Consider the following 18,156-nt stretch of genomic DNA (forward strand, 5'->3'; position numbering starts at 1 on the left):
GGCTGCCCAAGGCCATGTCCAGATGGCTTTTCAGTATCTCTGAAGATGGAGACTCCATGACATCTCAGGGCAACCTGTACCAGTGCTAAGTCACCCTCACAGTGAAAAAGCGTTTCCTTATGCTGAGAAGGAAACTCCTGTGTTTCAGTTTGTGCCCATAGCCTCTGGTCCTGTCACTGGGCACTGCTGAAAAAAACCTTGACTCCATCTTCTCTATTCCTTCCCTTCAGGTATTTGTACATATAGATAAGATTCCCCCTGAGCCTTTTTTCATCCAGGCTGAACAGTCCCAGCTCTTTCAGTCTTTCCTCACAGGAGACATGCTTCAATCCCTAAACATCTTAATGGCCCTAGATTTTATTTTTTTCTGAAGAAGCCATGCCTAATCCAGCCATATTATCCAACACAGCATCATTAGCCCTGCAGAGCTCTTTTTATTTTCCTAGAAGCTGTAGAAATTCTAGTAAGATGTAAGGACGGTGTCCCCTAAAATATGTTCTATGATTGAGAGTTTAGATCTGCTAGAACTGATAGTTTTATTTGTGGAAGTGTCTCCACTGGTCTGGGTCCATGCCAGACTTCTCCAGAGATTTCTGTTAGTGACTGCAGAAAATTTTCCTGAGCATTAATGACTAAGGTCCACATTCTGCAGTCAGTTAAAATGTGCATATACTGTTACAGGGAATGATCAAGGTACAAAGAGTTTCTTTCCAGGGCAAGAATTTGTGTCATAGTTGTTATAACACTAACCCACTCTCAGTACAGACACTCAATAGAAGTAGTGAATGAACAATGTAACTCCTGCCTTTGGAGCTGGGTACTATCTGATCCCTGTTCCAAGCCTATTTCAGAGTCTCTCAAACAGCTTAACATGTAAATCCTACATCTGACACTTACTGGCCCTCACCTGTCTGGAATCTGCAAATGGCTCCGTCCTGGTGCTCCTGGCTGCTCTTTCACACCTTGCATTCCTGCTGCTTTCAAGATACATTATTTTTTCCATGGACAAATGTGGCAGTAAAGCAGAGGATTTCATATATTTAAGCTAAACTTGAATTATAAATCAAAGGAAATCAGCAAACAGTTTTGACTATATTTTGCTTTTTTACTTTTGCCACTTCTTGGAATCTGACTTTGGTTTGAATCACTAACCAGGCAAAGCTTCTGGCATTGGGCTGCAGTCTTGATTCTTGCAATGAAAATACCTCTCACTGGGACCAGAAGCTCACTTTTAAAAATATCTCAGTCACCATACACTTATGTCAGCTCAACTCTGCTACATCTATTATAGTGACACATCTAAGTATTTACAATAGTACAGTCTGCAACCTAGATATCCCACAGACTTTTTTGAATTATTAAGCTCTTATTACAAATTCTGTAATCCACAATAAAGTTTACAGTCATTAATGTGTCTAAGACTATGTCAATACCACTTCTAAACTGTTTTTTGGGGGGGTTGTCACAGCAACTTACGAGTAAAGAAGTTGGTCACTTTCTAGTTTAGGTCATTGGAGAAGTAAATTTTGCAAGTTGGTACTTTTTTTTTTTTTTTTTTTGGCATGTTCATAATGACAAACAAGATAGTTCCTTGGCTTGAACATGATTCCTTCTATTTCAGGTCTTTCCACCCTGATACGCAATTTCCAATAAGTGGATTTGTTTGTGAAATTCAAGGCATTCCAGACTAATGTATTCTGAAATGCAAGCTCTTTTTTACCTGTTAAGGATTAGTTATCTCAAATTGCAACAATAGGTAACAAGCCAATCATAGCTATTAACCTATTATATTATCTATGTTAATTCTTATTTTCCTTCTGTAGACTTTTCTGATAGACTAGGTTAGACTTTCCTGGACTATATGTTCTTGTTATATGCTTTTTTTTGGAAGTGTTTTTCTCACTAGATAGATACTAAATAGTTACACAGTATACCCATTCTGTAAGTTCACATCAGTGTCTTCTGCTAAACAAACAAACAAACAAACAAACAACAAAAACCAGCAAAACCACAAACCAAACAAAATCATCAATGTGGAACTGGTGGCATTGCAGATATGAAGCAGGAAAAAAGCAGAAGATTGCCTGTAATGCTCTGTGTAAACACTTCTGTCTATCTATCTGGCTGTAAGGTTGTTACTGGCAAGTCAGTATTAGCTGCAGTAGTTAGGTCTGTAATTAAAACAAGCCATTAGCCATTATTAATTTGCCTCAATGGAGAAATTACCTGGTCATATGGATTCTAATTTTGGAGTTAGCTTATTTATCTATACCATAATAAAAGCCTTCAATGTCTTTTCAAAATTACATCAGCACTTGAACTGCTAAATCCTGTGGTGATCAGTGTCAGGTAGATACTTAAATGTATGCTTTCTGAAATATAAGTCTCCTGAATTACTCAGACATTTTAAATAATTTCACTTAGAGTATCTTAGGTCTTATACCCGGGTCGGGGCAACCCCTGGTATCACTACAGGCTGGGGGATGAAGGGATTGAGAGCAGCTCTGTGCAAAAGGACTTGGGGATATGGTGGATGAAAGACTGGACATGAGCCAGCAATGTGTGCTTGCAGCCCAGAAGGTCAATCATAACTTGGGCTGCATCAAAATGAGCGTGGCCAACAAGTCAAGGGAGGTGATTCTGCCCCTCTGCTCTGGTGAGACCCCACCTGGAGTCCTGCGTCCAGCTCTGGAGCCCTCAGCACAGGAAACTTATGGACCTGTTGGAGAGGGGCCAGAGGAGGTCCATGAACAGGAGGGCTGGAACACCTCTCGTGAGTACAGGCTGAGAGAATTGGGGTTGTTCAACCTGGATAAGAGAAGGTTCCAGGAAGACCTTATTGTGGCTTTTTGGTATTTAAAATGAGCCTTTAAGAAGGATGGGTACAGACTTTTTAAAAGGGCATGTTACAACAGCACAAGGGGTTTTAAACTTAAAGAGGGGAGATTCAGGCTAGACATGAGGAAGAAATTTTTTGCAATGAGAGTGATGAGATACTGGCACAAGTTGCCCAGAGAGGAGGTAGATACCCCATCCCTGGAGACATTCAAGGCCAGGCTGGATGGGGCTCTGAGCAACCTGATCTAGTTGAAGATATCCCTGGTTATTGCAGGGGTGTTGGACTAGATGACCTCTGAAGGTCCCTTCCAACCCAAACTAGTATATGATTCTATGATCTTTAGTGGAAGTGTATTAAAAAAACAAAAGTCAAAATCTTTTGAAATTATGAAAACTCACAGTTTTACTCAGCACAAATAAGAGGTTTTTTTTCATCATAAAGTCTAAAAAAGGGACAAGAATACATGAATAATAATGAAAGGTAGCTGCACTACTGATGGTGTTAATGAAATTGTTTTGATCCATGCTTTATTAGACTGTTTGATTTACTAAGCTTTCAGGTTCATAGAACATAATTGTACTGTAGCTTACACTATGCACTGTCATTTGGGAACATTAATAATTTGTTTATAAGTTTTATCTTAGAAATTAGTAAGATCTCTGGAACTCTGATTATCTTTCTAATGTTCTTGCTTAATGTTTAATGATGATATATGGGTTTTCTTTGTTCTTAGTAACAGTTTGGTGTCAACATACTGTTTTTGAGAGCACTCTTTCTTGCCACATTAGCAAAGATCTGAATGATTGAAGTCTGTTGGTGTATTTAATATACTCTAAGATAGCTCATGCTTTATCCTTTAGAAGAGATGAACATACAGCCATGTGACAAAATGCTATCTAATCCATAGCCAGGTGATCTGTAGAGCATAATATAAGTAACATTTAAAAACTAAAATGAAAAAATCGTTTAATCATGGCAGAAAAAACCCAAACCCCTAGGTTTCTAGTTGATGACATCCAAAATCTGGAAAGTGATACAACTCATGTGCTGAGCACTTACAGGTTCCATAGGCTCCTGCAGAAATGGCAGGTCTCCAACAAACTCCTAGTATCTCTACAGGTTTCATCAGCAATGGGTTCTGATTATCTTTTTCCTTACCATTTCCTTACAGTTATGAGGAGAGAAAGTGAAGGAATTTTTCTGGTGGAAAAAGTGTGTGTAAGGCATAGTTTTATAATTTTAAAATGTATGGATAAATGGGACATAAGCCTTGAAGTTCAATTAGTGAGAAAGAATATTTTTAAGCATTCTTTTTCCCAGCCAAATGAAATGTTTGTGTGTCCATGTTCTTCTGAACTACTAATAGCACTCTTCAGCTATTCTCCAGTGTTTGATAATAGGCTGACAATGGGAACTAACATACAAAGGTAGTGCAAGCAGATGCTTCGTAAAGATAGATTTCAGGTTCTATTTTGCTGGAGGTTTATGTGGACAATGTAATAAGATTAAACAAAAGGGTTTTTTTAGTTTATGTAAAGATGTTAAAAAGTGTGACTCACATAAGAGAGTTCAAATACAAAAAAAGGCTGCTGCAGAGGGGAAAGGAATAATTGGTTCCCCTCACCTGTAGCAGGTAAAATGAGAAGTTACAGGCTTAATTTATAATAAGGAGATTCAACACAGAGGCAAACTTCAGAGCAATGGGATAGTAAAGCACTGTAATAGGGAGGGAAGTGGTTGAGCCTGTTATCTTCCAGCTGTGTTTTTCTGTGGTTACCTTGAGAGGTTACCATGGCTTTCATTTCCTGCAGGACAAGAAACTCCCATCCAAAAACTTCACCTAAAGTAGCAGTATTTTATCTGCCTAAACTGTTTAAAGAAATGGGACATATCACTGTTTTTGGAGTCTATGTAAAGGGTCTCTGCTGGCATCCCAGACATTACATGTTAGATGGATCTACTTCACCATTTCCTTGTTCGAAGACAGATGAGTTCCTCGGAATTATAGGTGGTTCACCAACACTGCACTGTCATTGCTGAAGTGCATTAAGGCAGGGATAGACTTAATTGGGGGGGTGGGTGGGATTTTTGTGGTAATAATAGATTGCCTCAAAAATACAAGGCAATGAGAATTTTGTTCTCCTTTGTTCTCCTGCTGTGACTGCCTCACTCTGACTCTTTTCCTCTTTGTTGTTTTACCCACCTATGTATTTTGGACTTCACTTTAAAGTTAAGCTTCTCCTCCATAGTTCCCAGCATTTGGACTATGCACAATAGTATCTGAGGGGCATATTTCAGGTGTCTGGCAGACTGAGCCAATGTCCTTCAGAATTTTTAATAGAAAGCTGGGGAATCTGAGGAATGCAACAGGAACCAGATTTGTTGTCTCTTTTCTTGTTTCATGATCCTTTCTCACAAGGACAGAATACCGGTAGCTTTTAATGCTACTAATTCTCAAGCATTCACCAGTTATTAGCCTTGGACATCGATTTGCCTGAATTTTCAAAAAAAAAGAAACTTGTTTTCAGGGTGTCATCTGACTTTCTGGTATGTTGGCTGTGTCTTCTGGTTGCTATTTTGAAGGCTGAAGGAAGACCCAGGTGGTCTACTTCCTTTGCTCAATGACAGCAAGTGACTATAAGGCATCCTGTATTTAGCTTGTATTTATGTCTTTTTAGAAAGGGAAAGGCTACAGTGTTATCTCCTGCTGTTTCTGAGCCACCTCTCTTTTCATTTTCCTGTGTCTACAGTGGCACTCTGCTAGATGACAGTTTGTCCTCTCCCCTTCCCCCATGAGCAGTACTCCTCAAGATATTTTTCTCTCTCTCTTTATAGGTTTTCTAATTCAGATATATGAAGGTTTAGCTTCTTGTAAATTTGGTTACTTGTAACCCCACATGTTTGTCTCTTTTAGTTATGCCACAGTGAGGATGGTTTTGAGAAGTGATAGGTGGCCTCACAAGCCTACCATGCTATCTCGTGTGCCCTTAGTGCCTGAAAGAGAACTTCATGAAAAGCCCTGCTATGTGTCTGTATTCCAAATTCATTCTGAGAAGGTGACAGGAAGGTGGCATCATTTTAGACAACAGTGACTGCTCAGAACTATGTTTTTCCCTGACTGATCATTTTTTTTTTTAATATCACTGTCTGTGACATTGTTTCCCTTGCCTTTTATGCAATGACTTGAGAGGATGAATCTCAAAATAACCCCATTCTTAAATACACTATTGTAGATATTAATTCAAAAGAACTTGCTACACGGAAATCAACCCACTCTGTGTCAAACTGATCTCTTACTTCCATGCTCATGTTTCCACATATTGCATTGCTTTTGCCATCATTCCGCTGCTAGCTGGCCTTTCAGAGAAACCTTTCAACAATGGCAGGCAAACACAGACTCCCTGTGCAAAGCAACTCATAAACAAAATTATTTGTGTGGTGACCCAAACCTAGCAGAAACTTAGTGCTCACAAGTTCACCCTTGAAGCCGAAAAGTGCAAGAAGTCAGGAGTATGTAAATTTGGATGTAGGTACTGATTGTAAGGGTTCATTTATACTGGAAATGAGAGCATCTTCCTATCTATTAAGCATGATTTTGTTCTTATTCTGAATAGCTCCTGTATATAGAGAAGATGTGAAGGTGAAAGAGGTTAGACTGGGTCTTAATCCTATCTGCTCTGTATCTCCCTGTTGTGTGGAGCTCACAGACATTGGTGAGATTATGTCTGAACTGCACTATGAGAAGGTAAACCTGTTTAAATTAGAAATATCTGAGCTCATAACCTGAAGATTTTCGCTATCTTCAGTGCTAGTTTCATATTTTATTTACACTGAGACAATGTTCACCTATAACACATGTTCAGCATCAGTGAAGTGAACCATAGCAATTAATTGATCCATCTTGAGCTTTTTCACTGGGTCTGTAAATGGGAGTGTGCTATTAACATGGTTAACCTGCTACAGAACTGAATTGGGTGGACTCCGCAAGCTAAACTGAAGGCTGAAAATTGCAGCTACATGGTTTGGTGTTAGGCTGTATGTAAACAGTGAGTATAAACAGATAAAAAATGCACAAGTGTTGTATGAGGCAGTCAGAGCCCAAAACACTGTAAGGGGAGAGTGGGTGGATAGCATTCATTAATATAATGATTCAGAATCCTTGAACTGGGATGTGATATGTTTGAAAGAGGTGGCTGAACCAATTTTCTATTTGTCTGTCTGTCTATCTATCTATCTATCTATCTATCTATCTATCTATCTATCTATCTTTATTTTTTTTTAACAGAAGATCACATTTCTGAGGCCACAAGTACTTTGTTACTGGGGAGAGTGAAGCTGCAGCAAGACAATTTAACTGTGTCTTGCAGAGAGGTGATGAGTGTACCTTTCATTCTAGTGAGTAGTTCAGTCCTTGGACGAGAAGCTAAGACATTTTTAAAGATGTATCACTGCTCTCATTGCCTTAAAAGTCTTACACTGCTTTGTATAGGCTCGATTTTGAGAATGCTTAGAAACATTAAGCTAACTGCAGCTGCTTGTTTGTAAAATATTGCCTCAAGAGGACAGCATGTTTCAGGGGCTTTTTCCAGGTGTTCTTAAGATATTGGATTTAATCCATAAAGCTTTCAGTTATTTGTACCATACTTTCTCCCTCTCACTTCTACACAATTAAGAGCGTAAGGGTTGGCATTAAATCCATCTCAATGTAAAAAGGAAGATCCTCTTATCAGGGAGTTTCCTGTAAGTGGGCACAGACTCAGCTGCTTCACTATCTCCTGGCCACCTGCTTTCTCCATAAGTGTGTGATTTTAATATTCTTCCCAGAAAGCTGAATATGTCCCCACCCTCTCTTTCATATTCTTTGAGAGATGCTAACAATATAGTGTAACTGTGTGAGAGCTGTTGTGGATTTATTACTGTAGTTGGTGAATATTCTTATGTACTCTGTGGCTGATCGATTATATGTGGCATATATTGTAGAAGTTATATTTTGTCTGCTTTAAAAATTTCTTGAAGTGCCTAAGGCCAGGGTTATGTGGTTAAGTTGTGACTTTGAATAAATCAATATATTAAATAAATAGTTGAAGGACAAGTTTCAGATAATACAGACAGCTGGCTCCTGGATAGAAAACACTGCAAGTCTTAAAACAGCAGAATCTTTAATAAAGGAGATGAAATAAAAGACCCCAAGAATTTATTATCTGGAAAAAAACAAAACAAAACAAAAAACAAAACAAAACAAAAACAAAACAAAGAAACAAAAACAAATAAACAAACAAAACCCACCAAACAAACAAACAAACAATACCAAACTAACAAGATTTATGCTTGGTGAATTAGAGGCTTTATTATATACGGTACAAAACCTAATTACTAGGGAGCATTTTATTTACCTCTAATTTCTATTTAATAGCCACTGCACTTGTCATTGCAGGTATGGTTACAAAAGTATGGCTACCTTCCACCAACTGACCCCCGAATGTCGGTGTTGCGCTCTGCAGAAACCATGCAATCAGCTATAGCTGCCATGCAGCAGTTCTATGGCATTAATATGACAGGAAAAGTGGACAGGAACACAATTGAGTAAGTAACCAGTACTGAACTGCTCTTGACTTTTCTGTTTCAAGCAAGGTAAAATAGAACTGGAAAAACTTTATATCACATGAAACAGGGTGACTGGGATATCCGAATAGTGTTGCAGCTTCAGATGGGGAGTTGAAATGTTTCTCTCTCTCTCCTTGCCTTTTTTTTTCTTCTCATGTTCTGTGTTTCATGGTAGCAGGTAGTCACTTGCCTGCCTGTTATTAGGCATGTGGTTGCAAAGAAATTGTTCCAGGGTTAATTAAAGAAAGGGCCAAAAGGTTGTCAATGTGGAAGTGGAGAAACTGATTCAAGGTTGGCAAGAATTCATGTAAGGTTTCACAGTGGAAAGCGTCTTTTCTTACTGGAAAATCTGAAGTGTAATATTCCTTATGCTCATTGCAAAGTATTTTAGCACACTCCACCGCCTCATTTATTTAGTGGTTTCCAGTAACAAAAGACCAGGTGTGATCATTTTTACATGCAGTAAAATTGGATTAGTTTTGCATGTCCTTTGCAATTCTGAAGTTGTTTAAGGCAGGCAGCATCTGATTTTACTAAACACAGACAAACTTTGAGAAACAGAGCAATTAAAAGACACTTCCAAACAACTCTATACTATACTAAAATTTAGAAATGTGCCAGGAAAAAGAAGAAAAAAAAAAAAAGAAGGAGTAGTATTAGTACACAACTAAGAAAATGGATCTGGTATTAAGATTCAAAGTGCTTGTTGGACTTGTTCCAGTTAAAATGTAATAAAGATTGTCTTGTGGTTTTAGAAAAAGTTGCTTGGCTTGAAAAGCAAACAATAATGAAGTAGTACTGTCACTACATATACAGCATTTATTTTATTGAAATATATTTCTACTCCATCTCTAAAATGCTTTTTGGGGGAGGGGAAAAAATCATCCTTCATTTCCCATTTACCAAACCTAACCCAATGTGTCATCTTTCATTATTCATTTTTAGTAAAGTAGCTGACATGAATGATTTTTCTACTATTTAGAGTTTAGGGACGAGACTACCCAAAATACTGACAGGATTGGAAAAATCATTTTATTCCACTGACACATGCATTATTGCATTGAAAAGCAATAAAGCAAAGCAGATTTTAGGTCTGCCCTAAGGGGAGGTGAGTTGATCTCACATCCCTTAGTTTAGGAATTTAAAGGACCTTAGAACATGCAGTGCAATGGCAGTAAACGCCTTGTGAGAAAGCGATGCTCAAAAGTATGTTTATGATTCAACCTGCAGAGTGGAGAGACTTGGCTCTTTATACAGCTTCAGTGATTGATCCTTGAGAGGAGAGTGCTGTTACACCAGGCACAAGTAGCCTTTTAAAGGCACCGTGGTGGCAGCTTTGTAAAAGGCAATATATTTCACTGACAGGAAAAGAATCTGTTCACAGTTAGAGTACAGAGAGGATAGAAAGTGGTAACCTAAGGAAAAGTGGAGGCTGTCTCTTGGTTTAGAGTATCAGCTAGCAAGTTGACAAACAAAACAAAACAAATTTTAATTGCAAAGGGAAGTGGTTTACGTTTGCTAAATTGGGCTTGCTGGCAAGGATGTCAGCAAGGTTGTCTTCACTTCTCCTATGTAAGAGACAAAGGAATACATCTATGCAGCAGACAAAAACATTAATTTTACAATCTAGTGGATATTGAGTCTTCCAAACATTTTAATGCACGATATTTCTTTTACATAGAAATATATATTAAAGCATGGCAATTCATAGGTGCATGTAGCTCATGCTGGGTGAATTTTACATATACTTACACTTTTGTTACTACATTAACTGGAGTCAAGTTGGGAACATAACTGATTCATAAAGACTTAAGAAAAAAAACAAACTCATTAAACTAGACTGTGGCCTCAAGTTACCATCAGTTATCACCACTGAATATTCTTGGGAGATGTGATTATGTAACAAAGGATAAACTTTTTTTTCATTGTTTGTTTATGTCAGTTTTTTATAAATGTTTGAAATAATCTTCCCTTTCATCTACATAGCAAGTATATATACTCTTTTTTGGCCAGGAACACATGACAGTTTACCATTTGTTTCCCTGTAATTAATATGCTATAATCACATGCAATACTGGGATTACAAAATAGAGAGTACAGCAGGAACCATGTGAAAACAATATGTTTTCATCTTGTGCATGAGGATTTACCTGCTTCTCTAGCATGTCTTGAGAAGAGATTATGATGTGCCTCTTCATCTTCAGAAGGACAAAAAATTAAAAAAGATTATAATAGTAACTTGATAGGAACCAACTTTGGGGATATTAACAGAGAAACAGTGTCCTCCAGCATCATCACCAAAGTCTTCTGGCGGGATTTTGTTGTTCTGAAAAAAAAGATAATCCCTCAATGAGTATTTTGCTATGCATAAATATGAACAGTGTTAATTTTCGCCCTCACCATTCACGTGTTTTTGCTGTGTTTTTTAACTTGTTTTCCAAGTTGCTTGAAAAGCATGATCCATGCTTGTTGCTGGGGTTAAGGAAGAGTGAGTGTTAGGAACAGACATTATAATGGCATAATAATACGAGGGACATTCTGAATACAAGTATCATTACAATGTCAAAACCAGTGAAAACAGTGTCTGACATTTCCATGATGTGCCACAATATTTTATGTGATTAATTTCTATATTATCAAACACTATCAATGTTTCATTAAAAAGGAGAGTTCTTGAAATAGAGGCACTGTTGGCATCCTGGTCTTTCATAGTCCTAAACCAAACACAGTAAGCAGAAAAACTAGTTTTCTTTTCTTAAAACTGCTATACATGCTTGGTGTTTCATTTTGTTTTGATTTTTTTTTTTCCCAAAATGTGTTTTGCAGTTTACAGGGGTACATTACAAACTTCTTGGTGTAAAGATAGAAAGGTTATGTATAGGATGCTAAGTTTGTGCAATAGTAACAAAGCTGTAATTTTATTTTAATGTCATATTTTATAAATGAATGGCAAATATGCTTATTTTAATGCTCAGATGAACTTCTGAGTTGACTTCAAGGTTCATAATTAAGATATAATCAAATGTATGTGTGATCTCTGTTGTTTATATATTAATTATCAGTTAAAGTGTGAGAGTGAACAGTAATTTTTGAGCTGTTGAAATTGACTTAGTTGCCTTTTTTTATTAGTAAATGTCTTTGTACAAAAGCTGTGCATAAGGCCTTGTCCCCTCAGCAAACATTCAATGAAAAGCCTTGCAGACAAATCATCATCAGTAAAAGGGTTGAAATACAGTATCCTACATCACTTTTGACTGCTTGCTATTACTTAGAGGAGTGCCAGTGAAGTCTTATAATAGTGGACCACAGTAGCGAAGAGTAAAGATGTTTAGAAAATCTATCTGTCTCTCCCCACAAGAAGTTTCAGGGTGCCATTCAGTAATTTCCTTAAATAAATGTATATAGGTTTTCCAGCCAATAAGTTAAGTTGCATTAAGTCAAGTTGGACTCTCTTTTTTATTTTCCTTTTTTTTCATTTAACTCTGAAAAAAAATCCCCAACAAAAAACCACCACCAAATACATTGAACCGTCTAAACATCAGTTTTTATTGGGGATAAAGTAGAGTAGGGTATTTAAACAAAGGCATGTGGGTTTTTTTTCAATTTTTTGATCCTGCATTAGGCTGAAACTTTTTCCTGAAAGCTTAAGGAAGTGAGGAGTCAGAAAGAGATTCTTCCTCCTGACCCCCAAAGAACAAGATACAGTTTGTCAACTGGCTTGAATTATTAATATAAGAAGTTCAGTTTCAGCTCCTTCTCCCCTGGAAGAGCGTTACAGTTTTGCTGCATATTTTTATTGTAATCTTTTCTGATTTTCTATGAGCCTAAGCTGTTTTAATTCTTTTGACATATATAGCTCCTCGAGATTCAAACTAATGCAGCTAAGAGAGGAATTTGATGTGACATAGTCAAGAGATAGAGTACATTAGTCACAATTAAGCCTCTTTATTGAGTACTGATAAAGTATTAATTTTGAGGGGCTACTGCATAAAAGATTTCTACAAGTTCAGAAGCAAACAGATTAAAGAGCAGCATGGTCATTACCAGTATGGACCTTTACTAAATTAAACCAATTATTAAAAAAGAAACAATTAAACTCCAACAAGCCATCAAGAACATTGAAGATATTGATCATGTTATGTAAATTAAGGTATATTTGGAAGAAAATAGAAATTAATGTTTTATTTTTCAGTTCTCCCCAGATGGAAGATCATATTACACACTAAGTAGCCCCAGATGTCATGGACATTAATGGTTATTACTGATGGAAATCTTTCAGTCAGTGTGAGAACCATTACTGTTTAAAGAAAAAATAAATAACATATTAAAAAAAAAAAGGAAAATAATTTACGTGCAAGAAGTTATTAACATCTTGCCTCATTTCTGTGCTAGAAATAACTGGACTCTAATACTAACCATGTACTAATCTGTTTAAAATTCTGACAGCTAAACATAGCTCAGCTAAGATCTAGGTGCCAGATTAGGTGATATTCCAACTCATCAGCTGCAAATTGCATCTTTCCTTAGATTTGATGTGAAGAAAATTTCCTGAAATCTAGTGAACCACTTGTGCAAAGGCTTCTATTTGTTTTAAGTTAGGATTTATATTGCATGTGAACCACAGCCCAGTCCTCTTGTAAGAACAGTAAGAACATCAGTGGGCATGACAGCACAGCTACATGAAACATCCCCTGCCCATCCAAACCAATAAGGATACAAGCGTAATGTTCTTGATAGGTACATACTACTTCAAAAACAATGCAAGAATAAATTGTGACTGCTTGAATTTCATAACATGTTATTTTGAGCTGTGTTTCTTTTTGCTAAAAATGGATTGTCAGTAGTCCTGTTAAGATAATGCAATGTTGAATTTTGAATCCATACTACCTATTGTTCTTGACTTTTTGTGTTAAATCTTAAGTGGAAAACATTTTATGCTAACATTATTTTCTGTAAGAGTATTGAACCTTTGACATAACTTGAGAGATTATTTCAATAACAGCTTTGAAGATTAATTTTTAAATTCACAGCTTGGAATGTTTACACTTCCCTGCCCCTGGCTTGCCAGTGAGAAAACTCTGTTATTAAAATAGGTCTCCATCAGTTAATCTAACTAATTTAAACCTTTTTTTGGGAGTAAGCCTAATTCCATTTAGTTAAAGTCATTGCCTTTGAAACAATACAACTATAAGTGATATATTAGACATTTTATACAAGACCATGACATTTTTGTACAGTGCCTGTAACAAAATGTAGTAGTTATTTGTTTTTTCTTTATTCTTTGCTTCTTTTTTTGACGTAGTGATATCACCTTAAGGTGAGAAAACTGATATCTTGTTACGTATATATCTTTTTCTGCAATGTGTGTGTGCAGTATCAACAGCATAATTTAAATATACCCTGTCATTAAAATTCATAGTAACTACATGATGATCTAACGTGCACGGCGAAAAAGTGTTACTGACAATGTGTCTCAAAGTTCTCCGAGGTCTGAGCCAATTTTAATCTCATTTGCTGAAGTGTAAATATGATATAATTTTACCAAGAAGACTAGACTGCCCTCTGGTCTGTAACTAAGATCTACTTCTTTCTGTCATTTTATTTCATTATTAGAGCAAATTAAACTTTTAAATAATATTTCATCCCAGAGATCGCTAACATTTACTTTTTGAATTGGCACTTCTTTTCAAGAATATAGAGGAACCTGAAGTCGCAGAGTGTTTCAGCAAATACTGGTGGGGTAAAGTTTTATATATTTTGCAGTATTGTCTTTACAGACACTAGGGAAAGAACATTGTCTTCCTTGCTAATACAAATAATAGTCAACTGGTTTATGTGCCAGTTGTAATTATTCTGACCAGAAATTAGAGCAAATCATTCTGTGTTTTTTACTTGAAAAAGGTGTCTATGAATTCAGTGGCTTCAGTTCAGGTGGTCAAGGTCATGATTTTTTGCTTCCCCACTTGTGCTACTTGATGGATGTGTCACCCACCAAATATTTGCAGGCATTGACCTTGTGTATTCTTTATCAGTACAAGTGGGGTGCAGTGCCATCTTGGAACTGTCACTAAAAGTTTGTACTTTCCCACAGGTTGGTGAGCTTAACTCCTACTTAGGCATTTAAACAATAATTTGCTTTATATCCATAACTACAAATTATATGAAGTATTAGAAGTATGGCTGTATGAAAATTAGGGTGGCTGATTTTGACTGTATTAGCGCACCTCTAAAAATCATTCTGTGTGAGCTATGGATTGTCTTGTATTAAGAGGTGTAAAACTTACAATACACAGCTCATTCCTTGAGTACAGAACTAAAAATTCAATTATTTCATTAGATTGTGTATTTCTTTATACTCTCACAAACTACTCCTTTATACTGTAAATATTTCATGTCTCCTTTTGGATAAAGAAAGATGGTTTTCTTAATTTTGCATATCTTGAACTAAGAATAACTACTGGAAAAAAATGAAAGATGGTTGGCTGGTTGGGTTTTTTTGAGTTTTTGTTACCTGCATATGTTTTAAAAGGCCTCTTCTATCTGAGATGACATTTCAAATGACTTTTCTGTCATCCAGTCATACATACATACAGCTGCTGCATGTGTATTTATTTGTGAAACAATGCTTAAATGCCTGTTTAATGGTCAGAAATTCATTCATGCAAGCCTGAAAATAGGGTATGACTACTCTTGTGGTAAATATCAATGGGAAACTATAGCTTTTACATCAGTAATTATTTGATGTGGTAGAAATAAAGTCAAATGAACTGGAAAAGTAATAGAGGACATTTCTCTTTTACTTCTGCAGTGAATGTCTTTAATCTTTCTATCTTCCTGGTGGTAAATTGTTCTGCAGCTATTCAACTCATATAAAATGATAACTTCAACTGAGTTTTGTTCACTTTTACTCAAACTAAAGATCCCCTTACACTACAAGTGAGAAGAAGTTCAATGATACGGCAGTTGAATTAGTGCTTTTGGTTTAGACATCATGCTAATTTTGACAAATTTGGAATTTGAAGTTTTTGCAATACTGGAAAACAAAGAAATATTGAGGCCACTATAAAAGTCAAACACTTCTGTGGAAAGTCTGGTGCTACAATGGTAATTTTTGGTTTTTGTGATTTAGACCTTTTCAGCTTGATTTTGTGCTGAGCATTAAATATTCTTAGGCAGAATTCTTGAGTTAAATATCTCCACTAGGAACTCACAATTTCAAAGAGAAACTCCTCATTGTGTGGAAAGAGAGTAAGATAGAAGAATATATTACCATACAATTAGTAGTTTCAGTATCTTGAATTAAAAAAAAAAAAAAAAAAGCTGGCAGTTGACTGGACTCTGATTGAAAGAACTTGAGGCTTGTTTAAATATCGTGACAATGAGACAGAAGAGAAGGATCACAGAATAATAAAAATTATTTAGGAACTAGAGATTTGACTGAATCTTTGTGTATATACTTAAACTTCACCTTCAGCAAGCAAGTTAGTAATACAGATAATAATTACCTAGAATGGATGAAAATAAATTATTGATTGGGAAAGACTTGTCCAGTTATAAAGTTTTCATTCAGAAGTTGTAGCAAAACTAGGAAAAATAACAGCAAATTAATTTGTTTCTGAATTCTGTGGGAGAAAGTAAAGGTATACAAACTCTACAGGTTTTTATTAGATAGGTGCATTGGTCATGATTTTTCTGTCATGTTGCTTTAACTGTGTGGTGCTGTTTCTTGCAGCTGGATGAAGAAGCCGCGATGTGGTGTGCCTGACCAAACTAGAGGTAGCTCCAAATTTAACATTCGTCGGAAACGCTATGCGTTAACAGGACAGAAATGGCAACACAAACATATCACTTACAGGTATCAAAGATATTAATATAGATACATAAATGTCACTAGTAGCGCTAACTTTTAAAGTACATACAAATTTCTGAAATATTTTTCAATATTTTGAGAAGTTTATTATTAATATGTGATATGCATGGGGCATGCATGGGAGTGTACAAATGTATAACTCTAGAGTCTGGCATGTAGTTTGCAAAGTGTGTTCCCTACTGTCAAAACTGATCTTTGCAGTGAAAGTTAGATGCAAATTTTGTACTTGCTAGAGCTCTGTCAACCAAGGAAGGTGTCATGTATATAACATAAAATCCATAATTTGTCAGCAAACCAAGGATTCCAATAGAGCCTGTTTGAAAATTTACACAACTTCATTGAGATTCCTGTAATATTTAACAAGGGTAAGTTCTGAGGGATAAAATTGTTTTCAAATTCATTAACTGGTGCCATTATTCATAAAGGCATTAAATTTTAAGTTCATAAGCTCTGTTGGTCATATAGACTGTTCTTTATACTACAGTGAAGATATAATTTTATTAGTAACTGTGTCAATACTATGGCTTATGTCTGAATTGGAGAATTCTATTTTAAGACATTACACACTGACAGAACTTCAAGCGATAGAGAATTGACTGCCTTGAGATTAGTATGTTGCATTGGCTGAAGTCCTTTATTGTTCATGTAAATATATTGCATAGTTGATCAGTATACAAATGCCCACCTACAGCACTTTACTATCTGCATTTTAAAATTTAAAAGTAGTGTGTGTGCATATATATGACATGACATGCATGGTCACCTATAAATGTGTGCTTTTCTATTGCTCTGATGTGTGCGGAGTCTGATTCTCTATTTCATTATAAGATTTTTTTTTACAACAGTCTAAATCCTACCACTTGTGTATCTTCTGTACTGTCACCCAAGGCATTAATCATCATAACAAACAAGGGCGCCTGGTATTAAACTATGTGGCAACTATCTGCTAATCTTTCTCACTTTGAAGAATTTATAGCAATTATTTACGTCCTGCCTTCCCTCTTGTAAAATATTCACTCTCTCAATTTGACAAGACCTCCAGACAGCCAGAGCTTTGAAGTGAATAAGCCTATAATATTTTTGTAGTGAGCTGTGAACCAAAATACATGTAAAGTAGAAAACTCAAATTTTATTAGATTAAAAAATACAATATGAATCTTTCTGAATCAAACAATAACTCAAAGCAAATAAAGACAACAACAAAAAAATTCTTCACATGCTTCTCCTCACCTGCTTTGTTCTTCCCAACAATTCCTTGCTTACAAGCTTAAAGTTGGTTAACTGAATGACATTTTAAGTTGCTTTGATCCCTAAACTTTTGATCATATCTCCAGCATCACTTGTCTTCTCCATTTTTCTCAGTGCCACTTCTCAGTCGCTTTATAACCTGCAGGTTTCCAGCTGCATTCCTTGTGCTCCTGGCCAGTTGAAACTTGAAGTCTGCACTGTGTCTGCTAAGCAAGCTTAGTAATTGCTCCAAAGACAGAGTGACTTCTCTGTCATTTCAGTGTCTGCTACCTCTTCCACTTTTCTGGAAAACAAAACTAAAACCAAAACTGTACAAAAAACACCCCTAAAACCACATGACTTCCCTGTTCCCAACAGAACAGAAACACAGAACGAACAATAAAAAAAATGTCACCCATCCCAGTTATCATAGGACTGCGCTCACCTGCGTTTATGAACAGGAGAGGTAATAGCAAAAAAAGGTGTTTTGTGAACATACTCATTACATCAGAAAGAGACCAACAGATGAGCAGAACGTAGGCCTTAAGAGTGGGTTTTCCTAAATATTTGGTGAATTTTTATTTTTTTTTTGCCAAGGATTTCGATTGGAGTAGAG

The 18,156-nt window shown here is 36.3% G+C and overlaps 1 protein-coding gene across 1 annotated transcript in view; it reads left to right on the forward strand.

The window, feature by feature from the left end:
- The window catches only part of MMP16 (matrix metallopeptidase 16), a 185,789-nt gene that overhangs the window by 77,581 nt on the left and 90,052 nt on the right, over positions 1–18,156 (forward strand). The window contains exons 2-3 of the mRNA XM_082047058.1: positions 8,274–8,422; positions 16,176–16,298. Coding sequence (XP_081903184.1) covers positions 8,274–8,422; positions 16,176–16,298 — 272 coding nt within the window. The remainder of the gene's footprint in view (positions 1–8,273; positions 8,423–16,175; positions 16,299–18,156) is intronic.

The sequence above is a fragment of the Streptopelia decaocto genome (genome assembly GCF_964273445.1).
Source record: "Streptopelia decaocto genome assembly, chromosome: 2".
Lineage (NCBI taxonomy): Eukaryota > Metazoa > Chordata > Aves > Columbiformes > Columbidae > Streptopelia > Streptopelia decaocto.